At 47.4% G+C, this 26,440-nt stretch overlaps 1 protein-coding gene across 1 annotated transcript in view; it reads left to right on the forward strand.

The window, feature by feature from the left end:
* The first annotated feature begins 1,416 nt into the window (after positions 1–1,416).
* Positions 1,417–26,440, forward strand: part of ARSB (arylsulfatase B) — a 41,220-nt gene continuing 16,196 nt past the window's right edge. Inside the window, exons 1-5 of the mRNA XM_068250265.1 lie at positions 1,417–1,854; positions 6,376–6,562; positions 14,668–14,858; positions 21,726–21,933; positions 23,100–23,343. Coding sequence (XP_068106366.1) covers positions 1,615–1,854; positions 6,376–6,562; positions 14,668–14,858; positions 21,726–21,933; positions 23,100–23,343 — 1,070 coding nt within the window. The 5' untranslated portion in view covers positions 1,417–1,614. The remainder of the gene's footprint in view (positions 1,855–6,375; positions 6,563–14,667; positions 14,859–21,725; positions 21,934–23,099; positions 23,344–26,440) is intronic.

Genomic DNA, 26,440 nt, shown 5'->3' on the forward strand with positions numbered 1-26,440 from the left:
TTTGGACCGTCTCTCTGAGCAGGGGGTGAGGCTGGATGGATACTACGTGCAGCCCCTGTGCACCCCGTCCCGCAGCCAGCTGCTCAGCGGCAGATACCAGGTCAGAGCTGCTCTACATGCCTGTCACTGTCCCTGCTGAGCTGTGTGCCTGTCACTGTCCCTGCTGAGCTGTGTGCCTGTCACTGTCCCTGCTGAACTGTGCCTGTCACTGTCCCTGCTGAACTGCGTGCCTGTCACTGTCCCAGCTGAGCTGTGCCTGTCACTGTACCTGAGCTGCGTGCCTGTCGCTGTCCCTGCTGAGCCGTGCCTGTCACTGTACCTGAGCTGTGCCTGTCACTGTCCCTGCTGAGCTGCGTGCCTGTCACTGTCCCTGCTGAGCTGCGTGCCTGTCGCTGTCCCTGCTGAACTGCGTGCCTGTCACTGTCCCTGCTCTGTCGCTGTACCTGCTGAGCTGCGTGCCTGTCGCTGTCCCTGCTGAGCTGTGCCTGTCACTGTACCTGAGCTGCGTGCCTGTCGCTGTCCCTGCTGAGCCGTGCCTGTCACTGTACCTGAGCTGTGCCTGTCACTGTCCCTGCTGAGCTGCGTGCCTGTCACTGTCCCTGCTGAGCTGTGTGCCTGTCGCTGTCCCTGCTGCCCTACATGCCTGTCACTGTCCCTGCTGAGCTGCGTGCCTGTCGCTGTCCCTGCTGAGCTGCGGTGTCTGTCGCTGTCCCTGCTGAGCTGCGTGCCTGTCGCTGTCCCTGCTGAGCTGCGTTCCTGTCACTGTCCCTGCTGAGCTGCGTGCCTGTCGCTGTCCCTGCTGAGTTGTGTTCCTGTCACTGTCCCTGCTGAGCTGCGTGCCTGTCGCTGTCCCTGCTGAGCTGTGTTCCTGTCACTGTTCCTGCTGAGCTGCGTGCCTGTCGCTGTCCCTGCTGAGCTGTGTTCCTGTCACTGTTCCTGCTGAGCTGCGTGCCTATTACTGAGCTGTGTGCCTGTCACTGTCCCTGCTGAGCTGCGTTCCTGTCACTGTCCCTGCTGAGCTGCGGTGCCTGTCGCTGTCCCTGCTGAGCTGCGGTGCCTGTCGTTGTCCCTGCTGAGCTGCGTGCCTGTCGCTGTCCCTGCTGAGCTGCGTGCCTGTCGCTGTCCCTGCTGAGCTGCGTGCCTGTCGCTGTCCCTGCTGAGCTGCGGTGCCTGTCGCTGTCCCTGCTGAGCTGCATGCCTGTCGCTGTCCCTGCTGAGCTGCGTGCCTGTCGCTGTCCCTGCTGAGCTGCGTGCCTGTCGCTGTCCCTGCTGAGCTGCGGTGCCTGTCGCTGTCCCTGCTGAGCTGCGTGCCTGTCGCTGTCCCTGCTGAGCTGCGGTGCCTGTCGCTGTCCCTGCTGAGCTGCGGTGCCTGTCGCTGTAACTAGCTTGTCACATGCCTCAGGCTGGTCACATGACTGGTTGGTCACATGATAGATCTAGAATGGGCTGATGGAAGATGCTGCGGGCTGTGTGTATAGAGGCAGAGTGAGAAGGAGGGCAGAGGGCGGACTTTGAGCTTGGCAGTTCTTCCTGAATGAGGACCAGGATACACTGAGACAGGGCAGCGTCACCCCTCCCCCTCCATGCAGGCACTGTCACTGTCCCCTTGTCACTATGCTGCTCGCCTGGATCGGGCTGATCCTCTGCCAGGCTGTGCTGAGCCGAGCCGCCCCTCCCCACGTGGTATTCATACTGGCTGATGACCTGGGCTGGAATGATGTTGGCTTCCATGGATCCGAAATCAGAACCCCCAATTTGGACCGTCTCTCTGAGCAGGGGGTGAGGCTGGATGGATACTACGTGCAGCCCCTGTGCACCCCGTCCCGCAGCCAGCTGCTCAGCGGCAGATACCAGGTCAGAGCTGCTCTACATGCCTGTCACTGTCCCTGCTGAGCTGCGTGCCTGTCACTGTCCCTGCTGAGCTGTGTGCCTGTCACTGTCCCTGCTGAACTGCGTGCCTGTCACTGTCCCAGCTGAGCTGTGCCTGTCACTGTACCTGAGCTGCGTGCCTGTCGCTGTCCCTGCTGAGCCGTGCCTGTCACTGTACCTGAGCTGTGCCTGTCACTGTCCGTGCTGAGCTGCGTGCCTGTCACTGTCCCTGCTGAGCTGTGTGCCTGTCGCTGTCCCTGCTGCCCTACATGCCTGTCACTGTCCCTGCTGAGCTGCGTGCCTGTCGCTGTCCCTGCTGAGCTGCGTTCCTGTCACTGTCCCTGCTGAGCTGCGTGCCTGTCGCTGTCCCTGCTGAGTTGTGTTCCTGTCACTGTCCCTGCTGAGCTGCGTGCCTGTCGCTGTCCCTGCTGAGCTGTGTTCCTGTCACTGTCCCTGCTGAGCTGCGTGCCTGTCGCTTTCCCTGCTGAGCTGTGTTCCTGTCACTGTTCCTGCTGAGCTGCGTGCCTATTACTGAGCTGTGTGCCTGTCACTGTCCCTGCTGAGCTGCGTTCCTGTCACTGTCCCTGCTGAGCTGCGTGCCTGTCGCTGTCCCTGCTGAGCTGTGTTCCTGTCACTGTTCCTGCTGAGCTGCGTGCCTGTCACTGTTCCTGCTGAGCTGCGTGCCTGTCACTGTCCCTGCTGAGCTGCGTGCCTGTCGCTGTCCCTGCTGAGCTGCGGTGCCTGTCGCTGTCCCTGCTGAGCTGCGGTGCCTGTCGCTGTCCCTGCTGAGCTGCGGTGCCTGTCGCTGTCCCTGCTGAGCTGCGGTGCCTGTCGCTGTCCCTGCTGAGCTGCGGTGCCTGTCGCTGTCCCTGCTGAGCTGCGGTGCCTGTCGCTGTCCCTGCTGAGCTGCGGTGCCTGTCGCTGTCCCTGCTGAGCTGCGGTGCCTGTCGCTGTCCCTGCTGAGCTGCGCTGCCTGTCGCTGTCCCTGCTGAGCTGCGGTGCCTGTCGCTGTCCCTGCTGAGCTGCGGTGCCTGTCGCTGTCCCTGCTGAGCTGCGTGCCTGTCGCTGTCCCTGCTGAGCTGCGTGCCTGTCGCTGTCCCTGCTGAGCTGCGTGCCTGTCGCTGTCCCTGCTGAGCTGCGTGCCTGTCGCTGTCCCTGCTGAGCTGCGGTGCCTGTCGCTGTCCCTGCTGAGCTGCGGTGCCTGTCGCTGTCCCTGCTGAGCTGCGGTGCCTGTCGCTGTCCCTGCTGAGCTGTGTGTGGTGTCACTGTCCCTGCTGAGCTGTGTGCCTGTCACTGTCACTGAGCTGCATCTCTTTCACTGTCCCTGCTGAGCTGTGTGCGGTGTCACTGTCCCTGCAGAGCGGTGTGCTGTGTGCTTGCTGGGTTGTGTGATGTCACTGTCCCTGACCTGTGTGCGGTGTCCCCGCTGCTTTCTTTATTGGATGATCTCAGGGCTGCCAGCATGTCTGTCACTGTCTCTTTGTGGTGTCACTGTCCCTGAACTGGTTGCTACATGGAGCCCATTATGTGACTTTCTTGCAATATTTCTCAGCAATATGTGAATAGCTGTGTATTTTATGCAACAACTTCCTTCCTAATACTAGATGTCACATGACTCAAGCCGGTCACATGATGGGTCTAGTTTAGTGTTTTATTTCTGTACAGTATATGCAAAAAAAAAAAATAGAAAAATTAGCATGGCATACATTTTGTCAAAGCCATGGAGATGTCCCAGATAGATGTAACAGGAACCCATGGGGACCATTTCCTGGAATCCAACACCCATGCCCTTCCTAATCACTGCAGTCTACAGTTAGGCCTAGTGCACACCAGAGCGGTTCTGCTGCGGTTTGCCATCCGCTTGCGGGTGCGGATCCGCTAGGGTAATGTATTTCAATAGGCTGGTGCACACCAGAGCGGGAGGCGTTTTGCAGAAACGCATACTCCCGGGCTGCTGCAGATTTTGGATTGCGGAGGCGTTTCTGCCTCAATGTTAGGTATAGGAAAACCGCAAACCGCTCTGAAAAACGGCACTTCAGAGCGGTTTGCTAGGCGTTTTTTGTTACAGTAGCTGTTCAGTAACAGCTTTACTGTAACAATACATGAAATCTACTACACCAAAACCGCTTCACAAAACCGCAAAATGCTAGCTGAAACGCTACAGAAAAAGAAGAAAAAGCGTTTCAAAATCTGCTAGCATTTTGCGGATCTGCTAGCGGTTTTTGGTGTGCACCAGGCCTAAGGCCGGATCCACACTATAAGCGCTTTTGTGAGCGATTGCGTTTAATTAGCGCTTGCTGAGCACTTTTTAAAAAATCGCTCACATTCACTTTCATTAAAGTCATGGTAAAAATTGTTGTAATCGTGTATGTTTTTTTTGCGTACGCAATCACAGAGATTTATACCACGATTTTAATGAAAGTGAATGGGGGCCATTTTTTAAAAAGTGCTCAGCAAGCGGTAATCAAACGCAAGCGCTCACAAAATCGCTTATAGTGTGGATCCAGCCTAAGGGTTTGTTCACACAGCATTTTTGGGGTGTTTTAAGCGCTGGTGATTTTGAAAATCGCCCTAAAAGTGTTTGTGCAATAATTCCCTATGAGAGTGTTCATATATGAGCGGTTCGATTGCGATCCGCTCCCCAAATCGCTGCCTGTACTATTTTCGGGCCGATTTGGCTATAATGGAAGGTATAGGGAAATCGCAAAGCGATTGAAAAAGCGATTTGTATAGCGATTTCCACAGCGCTTTCATGAATAAATACTTCGTATTTATTCATATCCGGGTGAAAGAGTTTACTGACTGACGTCAGGAAGTGAAAAAAAAAATCGTTCTGCAAAAGCACTTAGAAAAGCGCTTAGAAAAGGCGATTTTAAAAATCGCTAAAAAATTGCTCAGCGCTGGTGATTTATAATCTGAACATAGCCTTAAAGTTTATTGAAAAAAACAAGCAGTATATCATCTCTGTAGTCTTAGCTCCCTCCAGCACTTTCTTCCTACATTGGAGAGTAGCTCAGCGGAGCATTATATTTACCTCCTCCAGCACCGCATTGGGTCTCCTGCTCTTCCCGGTAGCCGCACGCTCTGTGTTTGCGGACTGATGACTCCTGATCACGTGACGTGCATCAGGAGTTGGAGGTATGGAGTAGGATGTGCAGCTGCCAAGAAGAATGGAGAAGATCCAACGCAGCACTAGAGCAGGAAAATGTGATGCTCTCTTGTGCTACTTGGTAGAAGGGAGAAGAGGAGCGGGTCTCCATAGCCCCTGATCCTCCTTCCCCTGGCTCCGCAGGCAGCGCCTCCATAGCCCCTGATCCTCCTTCCCCTGCCTCCGCAGGCAGCGCCTCCATAGCCCCTGATCCTCCTTCCCCTGCCTCCGCAGGCAGCGCCTCCATAGCCCCTGATCCTCCTTCCCCTGCCTCCGCAGGCAGCGCCTCCATAGCCCCTGATCCTCCTTCCCCTGCCTCCGCAGGCAGAGCCTCCATAGCCCCTGATCCTCCTTCCCCTGCCTCCGCAGGCAGCGCCTCCATAGCCCCTGATCCTCCTTCCCCTGCCTCAGCAGGCAGTGCCTCCATAGCCCCTGATCCTCCTTCCCCTGCTTCCGCAGGCAGCGCCTCCATAGCCCCTGATCCTCCTTCCCCTGCCTCCGCAGGCATTGGGGCTATAGTCACGCCACTGGTCCAAGGGATAGAAAACGAGTGAAAAATCCTCCTGGGGGTGACACAGCCAGCAGTAACCCCAAATGGTTGCTCACAGCTCAGGTGCCTGGGGCCTAGTGGGTGTGAAGGGGCCCACCTGCCACCTTCTCTGTCCTCTCTCCACTTCAGCTTACCAAAAGGACCACATGGGGACCCCAAATCTACTACACTGCCTAGGGCCCCAAATCTACTACCTTGCCTAGGGCCCCATTACTTCTTAAAGGATACCCGATGTGACATGATGAGATAGACATGGGTATGTACAGTGCCTAGCACACACATAACTGTGCTGTGTTCCTTTTTTTCTTTCTCTGCCTGAAAGAGTTAAATATCAGGCATGTAAGTGGCTGACTCAATACTGACTCAGACAGGAAGTGACTACAGTGTGACCCTCACTGATAAGAAATTCCAACCATAAAACACTTTCCTAGCAGAAAATGGCTTCTGAGAGACAGGAAATAGATAAAAAAGGGTCAATAGTTCATAGATTTTAGCTCTGGCATACTTCAATGAATGTGTCATTGAGCAAAAACAATAAAAACAGATAAAACTTAAAAAGTAGATTTAAACATTAAAATAAAACTGGAATATCTTAAAAAAAAAAAGTAATTTTTAGGAGAAGGAAGATCGATGCAATTGTTTATTTTATTAGTTTATTTTCACCTCGGGTCTCCTTTAATCCATCTCTGCTCACAGCTTTCCTCACCATCCAAAAATAAAATATTATATTTTTGCTTTTTTTGTGGCGCGTTTGTAACTTGAAACTTTTTATACTGGCATTTTGAGATGTTTTTGTTGTGATACAAAGATTCACACAGGACTGCAGCATGAGATCATATGGCCCTGCCAGCCCCATTGCCTTCCCCTGGATGAGAAGCTGCTGCCTGAGCTGCTGAAGGATGCTGGATACAGCACTCACATGGTGGGGAAATGGCATCTAGGTATGTACAGGAAGGAGTGTCTGCCGACCAGAAGAGGATTTGACACCTACTTTGGTAAGATGTATTTTATTTTCTTAAAAACAGTCTCCAGGGTTCTTTTTTTTTTCCCACAGGGATATTCCACTCTTGCTGGTAAAAATAAAATCTATGTAGTAAATCTTCATGTATCGCAGCAGCACGGTGACATAGTGGTTAGCACTTTCGCTTTGCAGCACTGGGTCCCTGATTCATATCCCAGCCAGGGCACTACCTGCAAGGAGTTTGCATGTTCTTCCTGTTGTCTGTGTGGGTTTCCTCTGGGCACTCAGGTTTCCTCCCACATCCCAAAAACATACGGATGAGTTAATTGGCTTCCCCCAAATTGGCACTAGACTACGTTACATACACTACACAATTCATACACATTCATGTGCCTATGGTAGGGATTGTGAGCCCCTCTGAGGTACAGTTAAAGCGCATCCGAGATGAAAAACTAACTATAACAAGTAACTTGTCAATATATCTTATCTAAAGTTTACACAGCAAATCTAGACAAGACAAGACAAGACAAATAACATTTATATTGCGATTTTCTTCTTGCGGACTCAAAGCGCCAGAGCAGAGCAGCAGCCACTAGGGCGCGCTCTATTGGCAGTAGCAGTGTAATGGAGACTTGCCAAAGGTCTCCTACTGAATTAGTGCTGGCTTACTGAACAGGCAGAGCCGAGATTCGAACCCTGGTCTCCTGTGTCAGAGGCAGAGCCCTTAACCATTACACCATCAGCCAACTGCAAATCTAGTTGCAAACTGCTTCAATAGAATATCATTATTTCTTCCTTTCATACAATAACAGCAGCCATGTTGTTTGTAAACATTACACACAGGCAAGCTTATCTGCATCTTCAGCACTCAGCCTGTGAAAAAAACCTAATCCCCCCCCCCTCCTCTCTTCTGCCTCTGAAATCTCTGGCTAGTAATACCTCCCCCTCCTCCTGCCCAGACTGAGCTCCCATGAGCCCTTGAGCCCTTGCTACTGTCTGAAAATGCCTTGGCTCTTTGAAAACCTGTGGGCGTGGCTTGTTTAGTTTATAGGGAATAAGAGTATTAAAACAAAAACAAACGTATTTGGCTTGAGGAATGCCCTATAAACAATAGGAAAGTAACACAATTATGCAATGAGTAAAAGTTCATCTCAGATCCACTTTAACCACTTGCCGACCGCCCACAGCTGAAAGGACCGCAATTCGCCCATCGGCGTTGCGTCCTTTCGGCATGTGCGGGGAGCGATCGCGTCACTGGTAACGCACGCTTCCCCCGGCAACTGGCTCCGCCCACCCGCGACGACAACCCGCCGGCCGTTCGGAAACGCCGGCGGGTTGTTAACCCCTCGATCGCCGCATGCAAAGCGTATAATACGCTTTGTAATGTATACAAAGCGTATTATACAGGCTGCCTCCTGCCCTGGTCCTGCTCCTGAGTATGGCAATACCACATGTGTGGCACTTTTTTGCAGCCTAACTGCGCTAAGGGGCCCAAAGTCCAATGAGCACCTTTAGGCTTTACAGGGGTGCTTACAATTTAGTACCCCCCAAATGCCAGGATAGTAAACACACCCCAGAAATGACCCCATTTTGGAAAGTAGACACTTCAAGGTATTCAGAGAGGAGCATAGTGAGTCCGTGGCAGGTTTCATTTTTTTTTTTTGTCACAAGTTAGCAGAAATGGAAACTTTTTTTTTTTGTCTCAAAGTGTCATTTTCCACTAACTTGTGACAAAAAATAAAATCTTCTATGAACTCACCATGCCTCTCAGTGAATACTTTGGGATGTCTTCTTTCCAAAATGGGGTCATTTGGGGGGTATTTATACTATCCTGGAATTTTAGCACCTCATGAAACATGACAGGTGCTCAGAAAAGTCGGAGATGCTTCAAAATGGGAAAATTCACTTTTTGCACCATAGTTTTGTAAACGCAATAACTTTTACCCAAACCAATAAATATACACTGACTGTTTTTTTTTAATCAAAGACCTGTAGCACAATAAATTTGGACAAAAATCTATACAGAAATTTTACTTTATTTGACAAATTTTATCACAGAAAGTTAAAAAAATCATTTTTTTGACAAAATTCATGTCTTTTTTGATGAATATAAAAAAAACTAAAAACCGCAGCAGCAATCAATTAGCACCAAAAGAAAGCTGTATTAGTGACAAGAAAAGGAGGGAAAACTCATTTAGGTGGTAGGTTGTATGACCGAGCAATAAACCGTTAAATCTGCAGTGGTCTGAATGGAAAAAAGGGTAGAATGACTGTGGTCCTCAAGTGGTTAAGTGGCAAGACCGTGTACTCTGTACAGCACTGCTGAAGATGTCAGCGCTATATAAATAATAATAATATTGCAAGGATTAATATTGCACAGAGTTTTGAAACTGGTATTGCTTAAAAAGAAATAAATATGTCAGCCTTCATAGCCCCCTCTCTTCTGTTATCCTTTAAATACTGATACATATAAGTTATGCAGGTTTTGGGGCTACTTACTCATAATCAGTGCCTAAACTGAATCTACTTAGCTGTATAGTTCATATGTGTCAGTAAATCAGGGAATGAGTTGGCATCAAGGGATTTTCTAGTTTAAAAAGTTAATTTCAAATTTACCCCAATCAGCGTGGTTGCTTTCTGAATTTGTCTTGTGGTTTTAGGTATGGGTTTGATTGTGCTCTAAAGCAACACTAAAAAAAAAAAGTTGGACACCTCACCTTACTTCACTTCTCTGCATGCCTGCGGTACACCCCTGTCCCCCCATTGAAATTACACGCCCACAGGATTCCTCGGAAGGCTTTGGAAGTATTCGCATCCCTAAATGCTTCTGAAGACTGGTGCAGCCATACTGCGCACCAGACTCCCTCGTGCGCAGTGCAGACCTGCTTGTGTTCAGAAGCATAGGAGACACGAGTACTTTCGAAGCCGTTATGAGTGCTCCTGAAGGCATATTTGCCCAGTTGGACAAATGGAATGATGGAACGAGGGCACGGAGAGTGGACCAGGAAGGCTCTATGGAATCCAGATCGCTCTACGTAGGAGAGTATCTAGGTTTTTTTCCAGTGTTGCTTCAGATTAATCCTGTCAGTGGAAAATGCTGTGAGGAAAATTTGCTGACTGAAGTAACTCTGTGGAGAGTCAGGTGACCAGTTAAGCAGTCACTGGAAACATGAGGAACGGAAGGGACCTTAGCACTGTAAGACTTCTTGACCTAATAAATTGTATTATTTAGTGATTGCCCAAAGGAAGCAACATGTTTGAGCCTGGTCTTTAGTTTTCCTATTATGGAAGTAAAGTTACATTTGTCTTTTTAGGCCACCTTGGAAATTTTTTTATAAGTAATCAAATAGTCGGCTGTTTATCTCCAGTCATGGTGCACTAATGCTAGGTACACATGATACTATTTTCTGACAGATTTACTGTCAGATTGACTATTTCCACCAGGTCCGATCTGATTTCTGATCAATTTCCCAATCGATTTATTGTTCACTTTCTTATGAATATTGATAAGAAATCAGATCAGACCTGTTGGGAATAGTCGATCTGACTGTAAATCTGTCAGAAAATTGTATTGTGTGTACTTAGCATAATGCCTGGTACACACCATGCAATTTTCCCGTCAAATTTGTATAGAAGTGATCAGAATCAGAAATCCGATCAAAATGATTGGAAATCAGTTCGGACCTGTCAGAAATAATCGTTTTGACCTGTCTATCTGACAGGAAATTGCATGGAGTGTACCCGGCATTAGGCCACACACACTTTCTTTCCATTTACACACAGTTTCAGAAGATTATTATATATTGTAAAAGCAAGGTGTAGCTTCTCAAGTCAGGATTCCAAAGGGCAAATTTCATTTACTGTAAATGATTTTATTGGTGAGAACACAATGCCGTGCAGCCTTCAATCACTTCCTCATTGTTTATATTCACTACTTGAATTGCATTCACCACAATTAAGGCCTCGTTCACATCAGGGCCGTTTCTGTGCGCTTTTTATAGCGCACTGCCCTGTGCGATCAGCAAGGTATTTACTTTCCCATGTAACTAAATGTAGCTGGTTCACATCTATGCGCTGCGCTGAGCAGCGTTACAGAAATGTAGGGTTGCATGCATTTCTGTGCGTTGAGCTGGAAAGCGCACACCAATGCAAGTGAATGGGTGCGCTTTTTTAGCGCATAGAAGCGCGTACAAACGCATAGAAGCGCATGCGTTTTTTACCCCTAATTGGAGAAAAAAAATACATTTACATACAAAAACAAAGTTTTATTGACAACTGCTGCTGGTACAACAAGCAAAACGTGCTTTAAAGAAGCGCAGCACAACGCACAGAAACGCGCACTAAAGCGCATGCGTTTTTTACCATGCGCTTTCACACGTTTTTCAGCGCAGCAGATGTGAACGAGGCCTAAACGGATACATTTCTTGAAACTAGGATGTCTGCCAATGGACTGAATCACTAATTTGTTTATGGGATTTCTTCAGCAGTCCTTTTTTAAAGTGGAGCAGAACTCTTGCACAGGACACAATGAAAACATAACAGAAATGCACCCTGTATGTATTTGAAGAGTTTAGCCTGTGTAATTTCCCTAATCTGTGTCTAATCACTAGTTGTAATTTGATCCTCCCCTGTGTCGCAGGACTGCCTATGGCAGATAAGCAGATAAGCCCATTTGAAAGTACAGGCTGTAAACAATATGTCTGCTTCCATAAATCAGGAAGTAGAAACTGTGCAGATTTATTTTAGGATTTGTATCCACTGTAACAAAGAAATGTTTTTTTGTTTGAAGGTTATTATGCTGTTGTGTATCTTATAGAGCAGAGAGGAGTTCTGAGTACAGGTCCACTTTAAAGGGAACCAGAGATGAAGCACCCTCATGTATTTTACTATATATATCAGTGGGAACATTAGAGAAAACACCTACCCTGCTCTCTGTTTCATTCTTCACTGCTCAGCCTGCTTGTTATCGGCTCTGATAAAATCCCCGATTGAGCATTCAGTCTGGCTTTGCTCAGAATTTTTTATAGCTGAGTCTGTCTTCTCTGATGTCTTTTCAAGCCCAAGCCTGCCTCCTTCTGGCTCTGCTATAATGACTCGGCTATAAAGATTCCTGAGCAAAGCCAGACTGAATGCTCAGTCGGGGATTTTATCAGGGCTGATGAGAAGCAGGCTGAACAGTGAAGAATGAAACAGAGAGCAGGGTAGATGTTTTCTCTAATGTTCCCACTGATTATATATGATAAAATACATGAGGGTGCTTCGTCTCTGGTTCACTTTAAGGAATATGAATATTCTACTATTGTAACGATTGTGGAACTTTCTCCGTGATCAGCGCACAACGCGTGCGCTGACACGGCGGAAATCCTCCACAAGCGTGTAATTGCAGGCACCCAGCAAAAGGTGCTACGCACCTGTAGAGGGAAATTCCTGTCGGCAGATGGCGCTGGGGAGTGCAGAGGAACCAATCCTCTGTACCTCCACAAATGCCAGACAGGAATTGTACGAAGCGCAGAACGCAATCGCAAGAGAGGCGATTGCAAATGGAAATGAGCAAAGGGACAGGTTGTATGTGTGTGTGCCAATCCAGTCGCCACCCCGCGACCGCGCACACACAACAGCAGATATGAAATAGGAACGCGATCGCGAGAGGTGCGATCGCCAGACGTGACACAAGGCAGATCAGAATAGAATACGAGGTTAGCAAAGGCACAGCAAATACAATGAGGAGATGCGGAAAACAACAAACGCTAGCTAACCGCGAACACCGCACTCATTCGCAACAGTGCACGCGGTTATGCGCGGTCTCCACGTGATAAGCACAATAGAGACAAGCACGCCTAACTAACCATTAACAGACAAACATGAAACAGAGGACGCGAGCGCTTGCTTAACGGTTACCTCACCGAGCCTCCAGCAAGCGTAGCAGACAAGACAGACACACGAAAACAGGGACAAGCGAGAGATAGGATCCACAGCACTAGCGAAAAGTGGCTAGCGCGATCCAGGTACAGAGTAGCAGAACAGAAGGATCCCCAGCGCTAGCGAAAAGTGGCCAGCGCGATCCCGGAAGACAGAACAGAAGGATCCCCAGTGCTAGCGAAAAGTAGCTAGCGCGATCCCAGGAGACAGAACAGAAAAATCCCCAGCGCTAGCGAAAAGTAGCTAGCGCGATCCCAGGAGACAGAACAGAAGAGATAGCTGGTAGCAACCGCTGCACCAGCTATACTCCAAGAACAGAGATCAGAACCATTTCCTGTCGACCACCATTGGGACAGGACAATGGCAACAGGCAAGACAAGACAGAACAGGCAATACAGATAATACAATCCTAACTGCACTAGGGAAATCTGCCTAGCGCAGATTCAGGAATTACTCTAAGCTGATGTTCAAACAGAGAGCAAGGCTGACACCCCACCAGGAGTGTTACATAGGACGAAATCCTTATGACCAGCGAAGCATTGTGGGAAAGACCTAGTACTTATAGTACACGCCTCCAATGAATGTGGCCAGGCAATTTGCATGACAACGTATGCAAATTCCTCTGCAAGCACAAGCTGCAAAACTGACAGAAGCTCTTCTTTCCAGAGTCCTGCAGCATGTAAACCTACACAATGGTCAAAGGGCTCCCTGCCTGCACAGGCAGCTGAGCAAATCATCACAACTATCTGGTTTTTAGGTCCTCCAATTTTCCCTGACGCCCTTTATGCATGCACGCCCTCTGCCTGCCATTCCAGAACACATAAGGTCCCAAATTTCCTGCTTCTGGGCCAGCTTCCTCTCCCAATCATGCAGGATTGAATTGTAGGAGGACGGAGCAGTCCAGTGGAACGTGCTTACAGTCTAGTCCTTCAGTGGACCAGATGCAAACAGGAGACTGCTGATTTATAACAAATAACTTTCTTGGTAAGAAGTCCCACGGTAACAGCCTAACTGTTTCTTCTCAGATTTAACTTTTTAGGTCAGGGGTGTCAAACTCAAATACAAAGTGGGATGAAAGTTAAACACTGGGGGCCAAGTCTCGGGGCAACCTCATTGCCACCCCCCTCACTTATAAAGTTCTCTGGTGTCTAATGGCCCTCCCCTATACAGTTCCCTGGTGTCTAGTGGTCCTCCCTCCCCTTTGCAGTTCCCTGGTGTCTAGTGACTTCCTCTCTCTCCCTACACAGTTTCCTGGTGTCTAGTGTCTACCGCCTACAGCTGATACAGAACACTGCTGCCAGACTGCTAACCAACCAACCCCGTCACTGCCACATAACGCCAGTCCTGCACTCCCTTCACTGGCTTCCTATTGAATGGAGGGTTCTATTCAAGATCGGCCTACTGACCTTTAAATCCCTGAATAATCTGGGCCCTGGATACATGAAAGATATGTTGCAGCTGCGTAGCAATCCCCGCATTCTCAGATCCACAGGTTCTAATAATCTAGTCATACCCAGAGTTCACTTGGAAACTGTTGGTCCCAGAGCCTTCTGTCATGCTGCCCCTACGTTTTGGAACTCCTTACCTCAACAGATCAGGACAGCTCCATCCCTGGACGTGTTTAAATCCAGACTGAAAACCCACCTGTTCAGTTTGGCATTTGCAGAAATATAACTTTTGTTGTGTGAATACTTCATCCTACTACCAATTACTGAATCTGAGAGAGCCTAAGCGCTTTGAGTCCTATTGGAGAAAAGCGCTATAGAAATGTTATTGTATTGTATTGTGTATAGTGCTTTCCCCCTCCATCCACATGTGTCTTCCCTGCTGAATCTAGGGCTTTACCTCCAATATAGCTTCTCTGGTGGTCTAGGGCTTTACCTCCAATATAGCTTCCCTGGTGGTCTAGAGTGGGCCAAACATAATGCAAAGTAGGGAAACTACTTGGGGGTCAAATTTGATGCCTTTACTGGCCAGATTTGGCCCGAGGGCCAGAGTTTGGCATGGAGGTTTAGGTGGATGTTGTGTGCACAAGACTTGTTTATGGACAACAGTTGCAGGACCCACTGCTGATTAGAAGTCTGTACTGTCTAATTTCTGTGACTGCAGTTAATCTATGAAGTCATTTGGCTAGAGCAGAGTGACCTGATCATATATCGCTTGTAGCAGTGTGACACTTACCAAATCTTGTCTCCCATATTCTGCCTCCCTCTGTTTCAGGATATCTTTTGGGCGGTGAAGAATATTACACTCATGAAAGATGTTATGCAAGTACTGCTGTGAATAAAACAATGTGCGCTCTTGACTTTCGGGATGGAGAAGAGCCGGCCAGAGGATATGAGAAGAAATACTCAACTCACCTGTTTGCAGAGCGGGCAGTGAGTCTCATCGCTAGTCACAAGCCTGAGAAGGTAAGTGTGGCCAGCAGAGGGCGCCTGTGCACAGCGGGGGCTTGCCGAGATGGTCAGGCACAGAATCCTATTGGAGATGACTATCCAGGGAACTTTTTCGGAGTAGGTTTTGTAACTAAAAAGACAAATTATATCAGATTAGGAGGCATTCTGAAAAAGGGAGGTGGCAAAATTGACTGGAACTCTCTTCATACCCAGGGAGGTGGGGGTATTTGCTAGGGATGGTCAAAATGCCAATTTCTTATTCTGATGGAATTATGTGTCTTTCCGATCTCCATGGAATTACGCAGAAATCTAAATTTCGTTTTCCGCGGAATGTAGTTTTTTTTGCCACTTTTGTTAATAAAGTTAGATAATTAAAATATAATTTTTTTAGTGGAATCTGCTATATTTTGCAGATGTATGCTGCGCACAGTGCACTTCCGAATTCTCTGATTTTCGAATCTCGGTAATGCGGTCCGATTTTCACACTGGCATTTCGCAAGCTCATCAATAGTATTTACCCCTGGGCCTAATAAGGGTAGGCCCTGGGAAGCTTAGGGTGGAGTCTGGGATCCTCATTTAATAATAACGGGATCCGCAGATCCACTAACAGGTAAATACTGTAGGTATTGGGGCTTCCTATTGGTCCATCATTAAGGTGAAATTCTATCAAGCATTTTCCAGCGGGAAGTTTAATTTAGTATTCCTATTAGATCTATGGAAAACAAAGAAACTAGTTGCGCTGGGTCTAAAAATTGGTCTAACAATTTAGTAAATAATGCTAATCAACTTAATGAAAACATTTATCAGAATTTATTCAAGATATGCTTATAAAACACAGACTGTCAGTTGTTGTATATATAAAACAATTTTTTGCATCACAATATGGAATAAATTTCATGTTCAATGTATATACATATCATCCACTCCTTCAAACATACACAGACCTTCCAATGTGCATGAAAAAAATCGGGATAAAACTTGGGATAAAAAAATTGGAAAAAAACTAAATTAGAGAGGTTTAGGGATAAAAAGTCTGTATAGTGTATCCTCTATTTGTACCTCTGGATATATATTACTATAATGTCTCTTGATCCTAAGTAAGGGTGAAGTAGGTTGATGAGCTCCAATGAGAAATGCCTTATGAGGGACTAATTACCACGTCTCAAGCGTATATCCTCTTCACTATAAGTCCTAAGTATAGCCAGATGGGTTGTAGTGTAAACCTTGGCGTCTATGGTTCCCACAAAAAGGTATCCACAGTAATTCTACTCACGTTCCTGATGAGTAGGTAGAAAGTCAGGTTGGAGTCCAGTGGTAGAGTCAGAGCTCCGGCCGGCTGCTCCGTGACTCTACTCAGCGTGTGCACACGCTGTATCCTCAATCCGTTCCGCCGTCCACCTCCAAGGTGGTTCCGGGTGACTAGGTCACCCGGAACCACCTTGGAGGTGGACGGCGGAACGGGTCACCCGGAACCACCTTGGAGGTGGACGGCGGAACGGATTGAGGATACAGCTTGTGCACACGCTGAGTAGAGTCACGGAGCAGCCGGCCGGAGCTCTGACTCTACCACTGGACTCCAACCTGACTTTCTACCTACTCATCAGGAACGTGAGTAGAATTACTGTGGATACCTTTTTGTGGGAACCATAGACGCCAAGGTTTACACTACAACCCATCTGGCTATACTTAGGACTTATAGTGAAGAGGATATACGCTTGAGACGTGGTAATTAGTCCCTCATAAGGCATTTCTCATTGGAGCTCATCAACCTACTTCACCCTTACTTAGGATCAAGAGACATTATAGTAATATATATCCAGAGGTACAAATAGAGGATACACTATACAGACTTTTTATCCCTAAACCTCTCTAATTTAGTTTTTTTCCAATTTTTTTATCCCAAGTTTTATCCCGATTTTTTTCATGCACATTTGGAAGGTCTGTGTATGTTTGAAGGAGTGGATGATATGTATATACATTGAACATGAAATTTATGCCATATTGTGATGCAAAAAATTGTTTTATATATATGTTACGGCCAGAACCCGAAGTTTGGCCACTTCTAGTTCTGGCCGGCCACTTCGGGTTCTGGCCGGCCAATGCGCGAAGTGGCCGCTGCGCTGCGGCCAATGTTAGAAATGGATTGATTCCTCTCAGGTTAATGTATCTTCTGGCCGCAGCGCAGCGGCCAAACGTATCACAACTTTAGTGAATTTATTGCAATTCAGCCGGCGGCAATGTAACAATTCAAGCCGCCGGCTTTTTCTCTGCGCCTCTCTCTCCTTCCCCCCCCCCCCCCCCTCGCTCCTCTTCTATGGGCAGCCGGCGGGGACATTCGTGTCCCCGAGAGTCGTTCGTGGCGCCAGGGCAGCAGAGCGGGGAGGCTGCAGACATTGCTTCTGCCAGCACCCGCTCTGCAAGAACGGCAGGATTCCCCTGCCGCGACGAACGACTCCAGCTGCCACTCGTGTCCCCGCCGGCTGCCCATAGAAGAGGAGCGAGGGGGGGGGGGGGGGAAGGAGAGAGAGGCGCAGAGAAAAAGCCGGCGGCTTGAATTGTTACATTGCCGCCGGCTGAATTGCAATAAATTCACTAAAGTTGTGATACGTTTGGCCGCTGCGCTGCGGCCAGAAGATACATTAACCTGAGAGGAATCAATCCATTTCTAACATTGGCCGCAGCGCAGCGGCCACTTCGCGCATTGGCCGGCCAGAACCCGAAGTGGCCGGCCAGAACTAGAAGTGGCCAAACTTCGGGTTCTGGCCGTAACATATACAACAACTGACAGTCTGTGTTTTATAAGCATATCTTGAATAAATTCTGATAAATGTTTTCATTAAGTTGATTAGCATTATTTACTAAATTGTTAGACCAATTTTTAGACCCAGCGCAACTAGTTTCTTTGTTTTCCATAGATCTATTAGTTTATATGAGGTGAGTGGGTCCCCATATTTTAACTAGTTTGCAGCAGGTGAAATAGCACACTCAGAGGAGCACCTCCACAAGTCCCCTCCATATTGCTTAGTATTCCTATTAGTTTCTATGAATGCAATTATTCTTTTCTTCTAAATCTCACATTTTAACCACTTGAGGACCACAGTCTTTCGGACCAGAGCCTTTTTCTCCATTTAGACCACTGCAGCTTTCGCGGTTTATTGCTCGATGCTGTAGAAAGTGAGTTCCGCACGATGTCGGTAGAATCAAACAGCTTTATTGAATCATCACATAAGGGCTAAAAACCATCACCACATGCTGACATGTTTCGGACGTTGCACGTCCTTAATCATAGCATAGGTGCAGGTGAGCAAAGGTGATCCTTAAAAGGAGTGGGACCACACCCAACACCACCTACTCAAGGCTCCACCTTCACAAAAAATGTATGATAAAAGATTGGGCAGTATCCCAAACAATGTGATCAGCATAAAAACATATACAGGAAGTATAAAATGCTAAGGATTAGATACGTTGCAAGATTACGCAGCAATAAATACAAACAATATTGTATATAGCAAACACATGGTTCAAGGCAAGACAAAACAAGGACAAAAGCACAAAAGCAGAAACACAAGGACAATATATGTGTGTCTCTCTCTCAGGTGACTGAGTGTAAGTCCCATCTGGCGTTAAGGCCTCTCGGTGAGCGTGTCCCTAGCTGGAAAATCCAATATGCTTCTCGAGTGAGAAGAAGTTTATAGGCGTCCCCTCCTCTCAAAGGTCTTTGGACACGCTCTATACCTTGGAATGAAAATGAGGACATGTCACCGGAGTGGACCGACCTAAAATGCTTAGCCACATTAGATATTTCTACAGTAAGCCAGCCAGCTCCTCTATAGTGTTCACTTATCCGTTGTCTGAGGTGTCGGGTAGTACACCCCACATATTGTACCTGACATAAGGAACATGAAATAAGATAGACAACGGACTTCGTGTGACAATTGATGTATTGTCTAATGGGAAAACCTTTTCCGTTAGAGAGGGAGATGATAGATCGAGTGGTATTATGAACACTGCAATAATTACAAGTAGAAAAATTGCATCTTTATGAACCTTGGGTAGTTAACCAGCACGGTCGTTGTGTGCCGGTGGTAAACAAGCTAGGGGACAAAAGGCCTGCCCTCCGGGGGGAAGCCCTGTTTGTGGATCTTGGGCAGATGGTGAAAAACCGGTATAATAGGAGACGGAACAGCCAGACATTGTGCTAAACGCTTGGAGATCACTCCCAAACATTCACCAAAAGACAAAAGAGAACGCAACTGATTGTCAAAATCAAGAGTAGGGTCGCCACCAAGAGGAGAAATAAGTGGCCGGGTCATGGAGCTGTCTGAGTGCCTCAGCACGGTACACCTCAGCATCCAACACAACCACCGCTCCCCCCTTATCGGCGTTCCTAATGACAATACGTGCGTTCTCCTTGAGGGAAGAGAGTGCCCGTTTCTCAGCAGAGGAAAGATTACCACGTGAATTGGGGATGCCAGTGGCAGCAAGCTCAAGTAATTCCCTCTCTATAGTCTCTTGAAAGGCATCCACGGGCGGACTACGGGCAGCTGAGGGATAAAAGGCTGGGTTGCGGATAGAGATGGGCCTAACATCATCTTCAGAAACCAGGGGTACTGTCTCAGTGAGCAATTGCTCCAAAGACAACCGAGACTTGGTATCCCTAAAGTTTCCTATATCAGACAAAGCCACATCCCCATTAGCCGCGACATCACCAGAGTCCTCACCCGCTGTCCGCCCGTCTCCAAAGTGCTTACTTAGGAGAATGGACCTCACAAATCTGTTGACATCCAAGAGTGTTGCAAACACATCAAAGTGTGTGGTGGGGGCAAAAGAAAGTCCCCGTGAAAGTAATGTGATCTCAGAGGTGGTCAGAATGGTAGCAGAAAGGTTAACACATCAGGTTTATTGCTCGGTCATACAACCTACCACCTAAATGAATTTTACCTCCTTTTCTTGTCACTAATACAGCTTTCTTTTGGTGCTATTCGATTGCTGCTGCGAGTTTTAATTTTTATTATATTCATCAAAAAAGACATGAATTTTGTAAAAAAAATGATTTTTTTTTTTACTTTCTGTGCTGACATTTTTCAAATAGTAAAATGTCTGTATACATTTTTGTCCAAATTTATTCTGCTACATGTCTTTGATAAAAAAAAATCCATTCAGTGTATATTTATTGGTTTGGGTAAAAGTTATAGCGTTTACAAACTATGGTGCCAAAAGTGAATTTTCCCATTTTGAAGCATCTCTGACTTTTCTGACCACCTGTCATGTTTCATGAGGGGCTAGAATTCCAGGATAGTATAAATACCCCCCAAATGACCCCATTTTGGAAAGAAGACATCCCAAAGTATTCACTGAGAGGCATGGTGAGTTCATAGAAGCTGATGCTCACTCCAACCTGGATAATTGCAAATACCTTCTGTTTTAAGAAGGCAAACTCGTACCTCCCAACTTTTTGAGATGAGAAAGAGGGACACTTAAGCCACACCCCTAATCATGCTCCTGCCACACCTCTAATAACTAGCCACACATACCATAAATATTTCAGAAGAAAAATGTTTTATAATCCAATTTCAAACCACACCGGTCCTTTCTATCCTGGTTCATTTTCCTTCATGTTAACAATTGATTTTATTTAAATGATGAGACTAAAGTTTAGAGTCAATTAAACACATTTTATGTAGAAAAATACAAATATTTACACAGATCTGTACATCAGTCCTGAAAGAGGGACAAATGAGGAGGAAAGAGGGACAGAGGGATTTGGTTCCCAAAGAGCGACAGTTGGGAGCTAAGCAAGCTTCTGTTTTCTAAGAATGTAATATTACCGGTATATTCATTTTGGTAAATTACCCTCCTAATGTGTGAGTTAAAGCAGTGGTTCGAGACCACAGTCGGGGTACGCAGCGAGATCAGCTGTGCTGGCTGTGTCCATTTGCCGGCCGCCGGCAACCCGATGCAGCTCTCCTGCGGGAATTCATTTTACATGTCACTTGCCGCTCCCTGATAAGCCATGACTGATATATATCATCTCTATGTCAGCTGCACTTCCCTCTCTGCAAATCAAATAAGGAGCCATGTGCACATCATCCAATCACAGCTGCCTACAGCTCTGCTCAGTTACTGTGACTGGCCACGATGGTCTCGAGGACGGCAGCCATGGCCCCGCCGCTGAGACTATCCCGGCCAGTCATGGAGCAGAGCAGTGGGCGGCTGTGATTGGAGGATGTGCGCATGACTCCCGTCTGATTTGCCGAGAAAGAAGTGCAGTCCTCCAAAAGGTTGAAAGCCATTTAACTATGAAGCTGCCACCTCCAGACCTGGCAGGTTGTTCCGACGAGATAACCTACACGTCGAATTTGCCTACATCCACTATCAAACGTATACCAGGAGGGTTAGGGTTGGGGGAGGGGATAGTAAAAGGCTATGGGATGTAGGTTAGTTCGACGGTGTAGGTTAGATTGTTGGAGCACCGGCAGCTGAGCAGTGCAGAGACCCACACCCTGACCACGGCAATTGCACTGAAGGCGCACTTGTATTCAAAGCTGCCACCTCCGGATTGGCAGCTGAGTGTCTCCGAATGTTCTGGCAGGTGCAGAGGAAGCCCCGCTCCCCGACCACTCTGTGTTTGCACTGAATGGTTATTCAACACTGCCAGCAGTCACATCTTCCGGTAAGAGCACAATGATATTTTAGCACTATAGGCACAGCGTAGCATGCGCTAGTAACTTACACGCGCTCCTCTCCTTGTAAGTAACGCCCGCTCCGCTTTTCCTGAGGGTACTTGGCTGGAAGGGAGTTGCGATAGGGGGTACTTGGGACAAAAGAGTTGAGAACCACTGAGTTAAAGAACAGTTTTACCTCTTCTTCCTCTCCCTGTAGCCTCTGTTCCTCTATCTGGCGTTCCAGTCCGTCCATGCCCCTCTGCAGGTTCCTCAGGAGTACGTGGAGCCTTACAACTTCATCAAGGACAAGAACAGGCGCCTCTATGCTGGCATGGTGTCTGCCCTGGATGAGGCAGTGGGAAATGTTACAGCAGCACTGAAGCAAGCAGGACTCTGGGACAACTCTGTGATTATTTTCTCTACAGGTAATACAGGCTGTGTAAAACAGAATGTCGTCTTCTTAAAACAGAAGGTATTTGCGATTTTTCAGGTTGGCGTGAGCTCTGAGGTGTCCCATAATGCATCACTGCTGAATATGCAAATCCTCTCTTTGTTATCCCTGAAAGCTGAACACGCCACTAGATCCGCTGGAATGCAATGATGTGTCAGCTTGTTAAAGCGAAATATAACCCTGCATTTCAACTTTGCTCTAAAACATTATTTACAGTATATAATATGCAACCAGCATTTTTTTTTTTTACTAGACCAGCATTGGAAGGGTTACACAGAGTTTTAAAGTTCCTGGAGATTTCTGCAGACGCATCTGAAGCTGAAATAGATACATTTTGTTTACATAAATGCATCTAAGTGTTGAATGTTACACACTTTGGCTGTCCTCCAGCTCAGTCAGAGAGAGTGAGTCACATTCAACACTTAGATACATTTATGTAAACAAAATGTATCTATTTCAGCTTCGTCTGCAGAAATCTCCAAGAACTTTAAAACTCTGTGTAACCCTTCCAATGCTGGTCTAGTAAAAAAAAAATGCTGGTTGCATATAATATGCTGTAAATAATGTTTTAGAGCAAAGTTTGAAATGCAGGGTTATATTCCGCTTTAATATTACAGAGCCAAACTAATCCAACATGCATACAGATGTCTCTGATTGGTTGATCCTCATCAGTGCATGGCATGGGTTACTGCGGCTCTCTGAGCATGGCAGTATTGCAGCTAGTTAGTCCATCAGGCTCATTATGAGGCTAGGTACACAGTGGTGCGTTGAGTTGTGATGTACTGGCAGCGTTCTAATTGCCACACTGCAGTGCACCACTGATGTGATGGTCACAGTGCGGCAGGTGCACTGCAGTATAATGGTGTGCTGCACCGTAAAGCATTGCATGTAGTGGGATACCACAACACGTGCGCATTAACACTGAACCATCGTTTTATTTGACTGTACGCTTCAAAGTATGCGACGCAACATGTTAATAACCTGCGACGCCGCTTTCCTGTTCTGTTGTATTCCTGCTGTTACAGAAAACGCAACGCAATGGCCACTGTGAGCCTGGCCTAAGGGGTATAATATGGACAGAGCCAAGTGCAGTTATATTACTTCTGATGGTAATACTGTGTTATCATGTCTTGTCCTTAGATAATGGAGGCCAGACTCTAGCAGGAGGGAATAACTGGCCCCTGCGTGGCAGAAAGTGGACCCTGTGGGAAGGAGGTGTGCGAGGGGTGGGCTTTGTCACAAGCCCCTTGTTACAGCAGTCAGGAGTCACCAGCACAGAATTGATCCATATCTCAGACTGGCTGCCCACCTTGGTGCATCTGGCTGGAGGCTCTACCAATGGCACAAAACCCTTGGATGGACATGACGTGTGGAAAACAATCAGGTACTTTTTCTTTACAAAATTGCATTGAAATAAGCAATGGCAATGATTTTTCATTTCATTGGGATACTTTAAGGCTGTAGAATTAAATGTGTTTACACTTTACTTCTAGAAGTGTTATTATTATTATGTAGTATTTATATAGCGCCGACATCTTCCGCAGCGCTGTACAGAGTACATAGTCGCGTCACTGACTGTCCTCAGACGGGCTTACAATCTAGTCCCTACCATACACAAGGAAGGGTCCGCACTTGTCAGTTTGAAGTTACCTTTTATTACGGACATGTCCAAAATACAAGTTCGGCAGGCATCTAGTAGCTAACATGTTTCGGACTTAACCATCCTTAATCAAGCTATGATTAAGGACGGTTAAGTCCGAAACATGTCAGCTACTTGATGCCTGCCGAACTTGTATTTTGGACATGTCCATAATAAAGGTAACTTCAAACTGACAAGTGCGGACCCTTCCTTGTGTGCTGCATCCTTTGGTCCTGCCAACCAGGTCGAGCACTGCAGTTGAAGTGGTGGAGTGGAGCGGTGCTCACTTTGCAACTGAACTAGTCCCTACCATAGTCCTATGTCTATGTATGTATCATGTAGTGCAGGGGTGTCCAAACTTTCTTGGCAGAGGGCCATACCGCCGTTGTTAAGAGTGCTAGGGGGCCAAACTAGTGAAATTAAACACCATTTTTTGGTTATTGCCATTAGGTACACTATGCCTGTGACATATTGTCAATGAAAACCTTTCCACAGATAGCACAGTGGCAGCTGCTAATCAGTGATTTTCACTGCTGCTGGCACAGTGGCGGCTGCTATACAGTGGCTGCTACTGCTACAGTGGTGACTGATAACCTTCAAGCAAGCTAAGGGGGAAGCATGTAGCTACGGCCTGCAGGCTGCATGGAATTAACTGCAGAGAGCTTTGTGGGCCACTGGGGGAGGCTCGGCGGGCCACATTTGGCCCCCGGGGCGGACTTTGGACATGCCTGATGTAGTGTATGTATCAGAGCCTAGGGCCAATATAGGGGGCAGCCAATTACCGTAACTTATCTGTATGTTATTGGGATCTGGGAGGAAACTGGAGTGCTAAGAAAAAAAAGCCCACACAGGCACGGGGAGAACATACAAACTCAGTGCAGATAGTGCCCTGGCTGGGATTCAAAACTGGGACCCAGCGCTGCAAGGCGGGAGTGCCAACCACTACGCCACCGTGCTTGTATGCAAATCCATGTGTTCATTCTGACAGGAGCACCACTGTAAGGAGTATAGTGGCTGAGTGATGAGGACTCTTCCCATGTCTTGTGGTTTCCAGTGGGTGCTGCACAGAGTTGGTCAATGAGATGCTAATGACTGTTTTTTAAAGTGTACCTGAGATTATAGATGAATAAGCGTTTATACTTACCTGGGGCTTCCTCCAACCTCCTGTAGGACATAGGCTCCCTTGCTGTCCTCCTGGGCTGCCCTGTTCTCCTGCAGTGTTCTCCTGTAAATTTTCTAGTTGGTTCCACTGCACATCCTCTGTGCTTGGTTCCAAAGCTCCTTCAGGCCTCATTTCCAGAGGCGGCTGAACTGCTCATTTGTTCAGGAATTCAACCTCGCGACTGCCAGCCACTATCGCCTTTCAGCTGCAATTACATACAGCGTTTAGTAACACAGCGCATGTCACCTTTGCCATGCTTCAGCGTTAAAAGCGGGGAAAAAATAGTCTCATGACGCATCTGAGGTTGACAGCTACCATGCTTACATGCATTTCTATTGGAGGGTGCAAGGACCCGAAGTAGTCTGGCCCATTCAGGTCCTGGCTGGGAAGTATGCAAAGTAGCTGGGCTGCGGAGGCCAATGTCGGAATCAAATCATGTTCAGCGGCAGGATCTGAATTTTTGCCTGGCTTTGACTCTTCCCTCTGCCTCTTACCCCCTCCACTCACCTCTGTCCGCAGGAAGGAAATACTGTATACAGGGCAGCCCCGGAGCAATTAAAAATGGTGCACAGCGCTGACAGCATTAATTTACATTTTAAAGCGATATTTATCGTTTTACAGGTTAAAAAATGTGCGCCATTTTTAACTGTGCTGTAGGCGCAGTGGGGATCAGGGGATGAGGCAGCGGGACACTAGGCAGCGGGGTGGAGAGAGTAGGATTAGATGGAGGGAAGATGTGTGTAGAGGCATACATTACCTTGTCCCGACGATCGCTCCTGCACTTCATAGTTAGTTTGCTGTAGTCCTGCATCCAGCTAATCACCCTGTGGCTTCAGTCCCCGCATGGTGATTGGCTGGATGCAGGACTCCTGCAAACTAACTATGAAGTGCAGGAGCGATCGTTGGGACAAGGTAATGTATGCCTCTGCACACATCCTCCCTCCACCTAATCCTACTCTCTCCACCCCGCTGCCTAGTGTCCTGCTGCCTCATCCTCCGAACCCCGCTGCTTAACACTAGCTGTCGTCCCGCCCCCACATTTTTCAATAGCGCACCGTTCCGCTGATAAATGTAACATAAAACACTATACATCAGCTGAACGGTGCTCCATTTTTCACCCATCCAGTGTGCCTGTGCTCACTCCCTCCTTGCTGTGTGTGTGCATGTGATGTCTTCATGGGCTTTCATTGCAGCCTGTGTCACCGATATTCACTGCCGTAACATGGCCTGCAATGAAAGCCAGAGACACCGGCGCACAGCAGGGAGGGAGAGAGGCGCACTGGATGGGCTGCCCTGAATATCTCCTCCCTGCAGGAAGATGTGAGAGGAGGATACAGAAAATGGCCAACTTTGGGATCCGGCCGTAACATACAGTAGCAAGAAAAAGTATGTGAACCCTTTGGAATTATGTGGACTTCTGCACAAAGTGGTCATAAAATGTGATCTGATCTTTATCTAAGTCACAACAATAGACAATCACAGTCTGCTTAAACGAATACCACACAAATAATTAAATGTTTCCATGTTTTTATTGAACACACCATGTAAACATTCACAGTACAGGTGGAAAAATTATGTAAACGCATGGATTTAATAACTGGTTTACCTCCTTGGGCAGCAATAACTTCCACCAAACGATTCCTGTAGTTGCAGATCAGACGTGCACGACAGTCAGGAGTA

This window comes from Hyperolius riggenbachi, chromosome 1 (genome assembly GCF_040937935.1).
Source record: "Hyperolius riggenbachi isolate aHypRig1 chromosome 1, aHypRig1.pri, whole genome shotgun sequence".
Lineage (NCBI taxonomy): Eukaryota > Metazoa > Chordata > Amphibia > Anura > Hyperoliidae > Hyperolius > Hyperolius riggenbachi.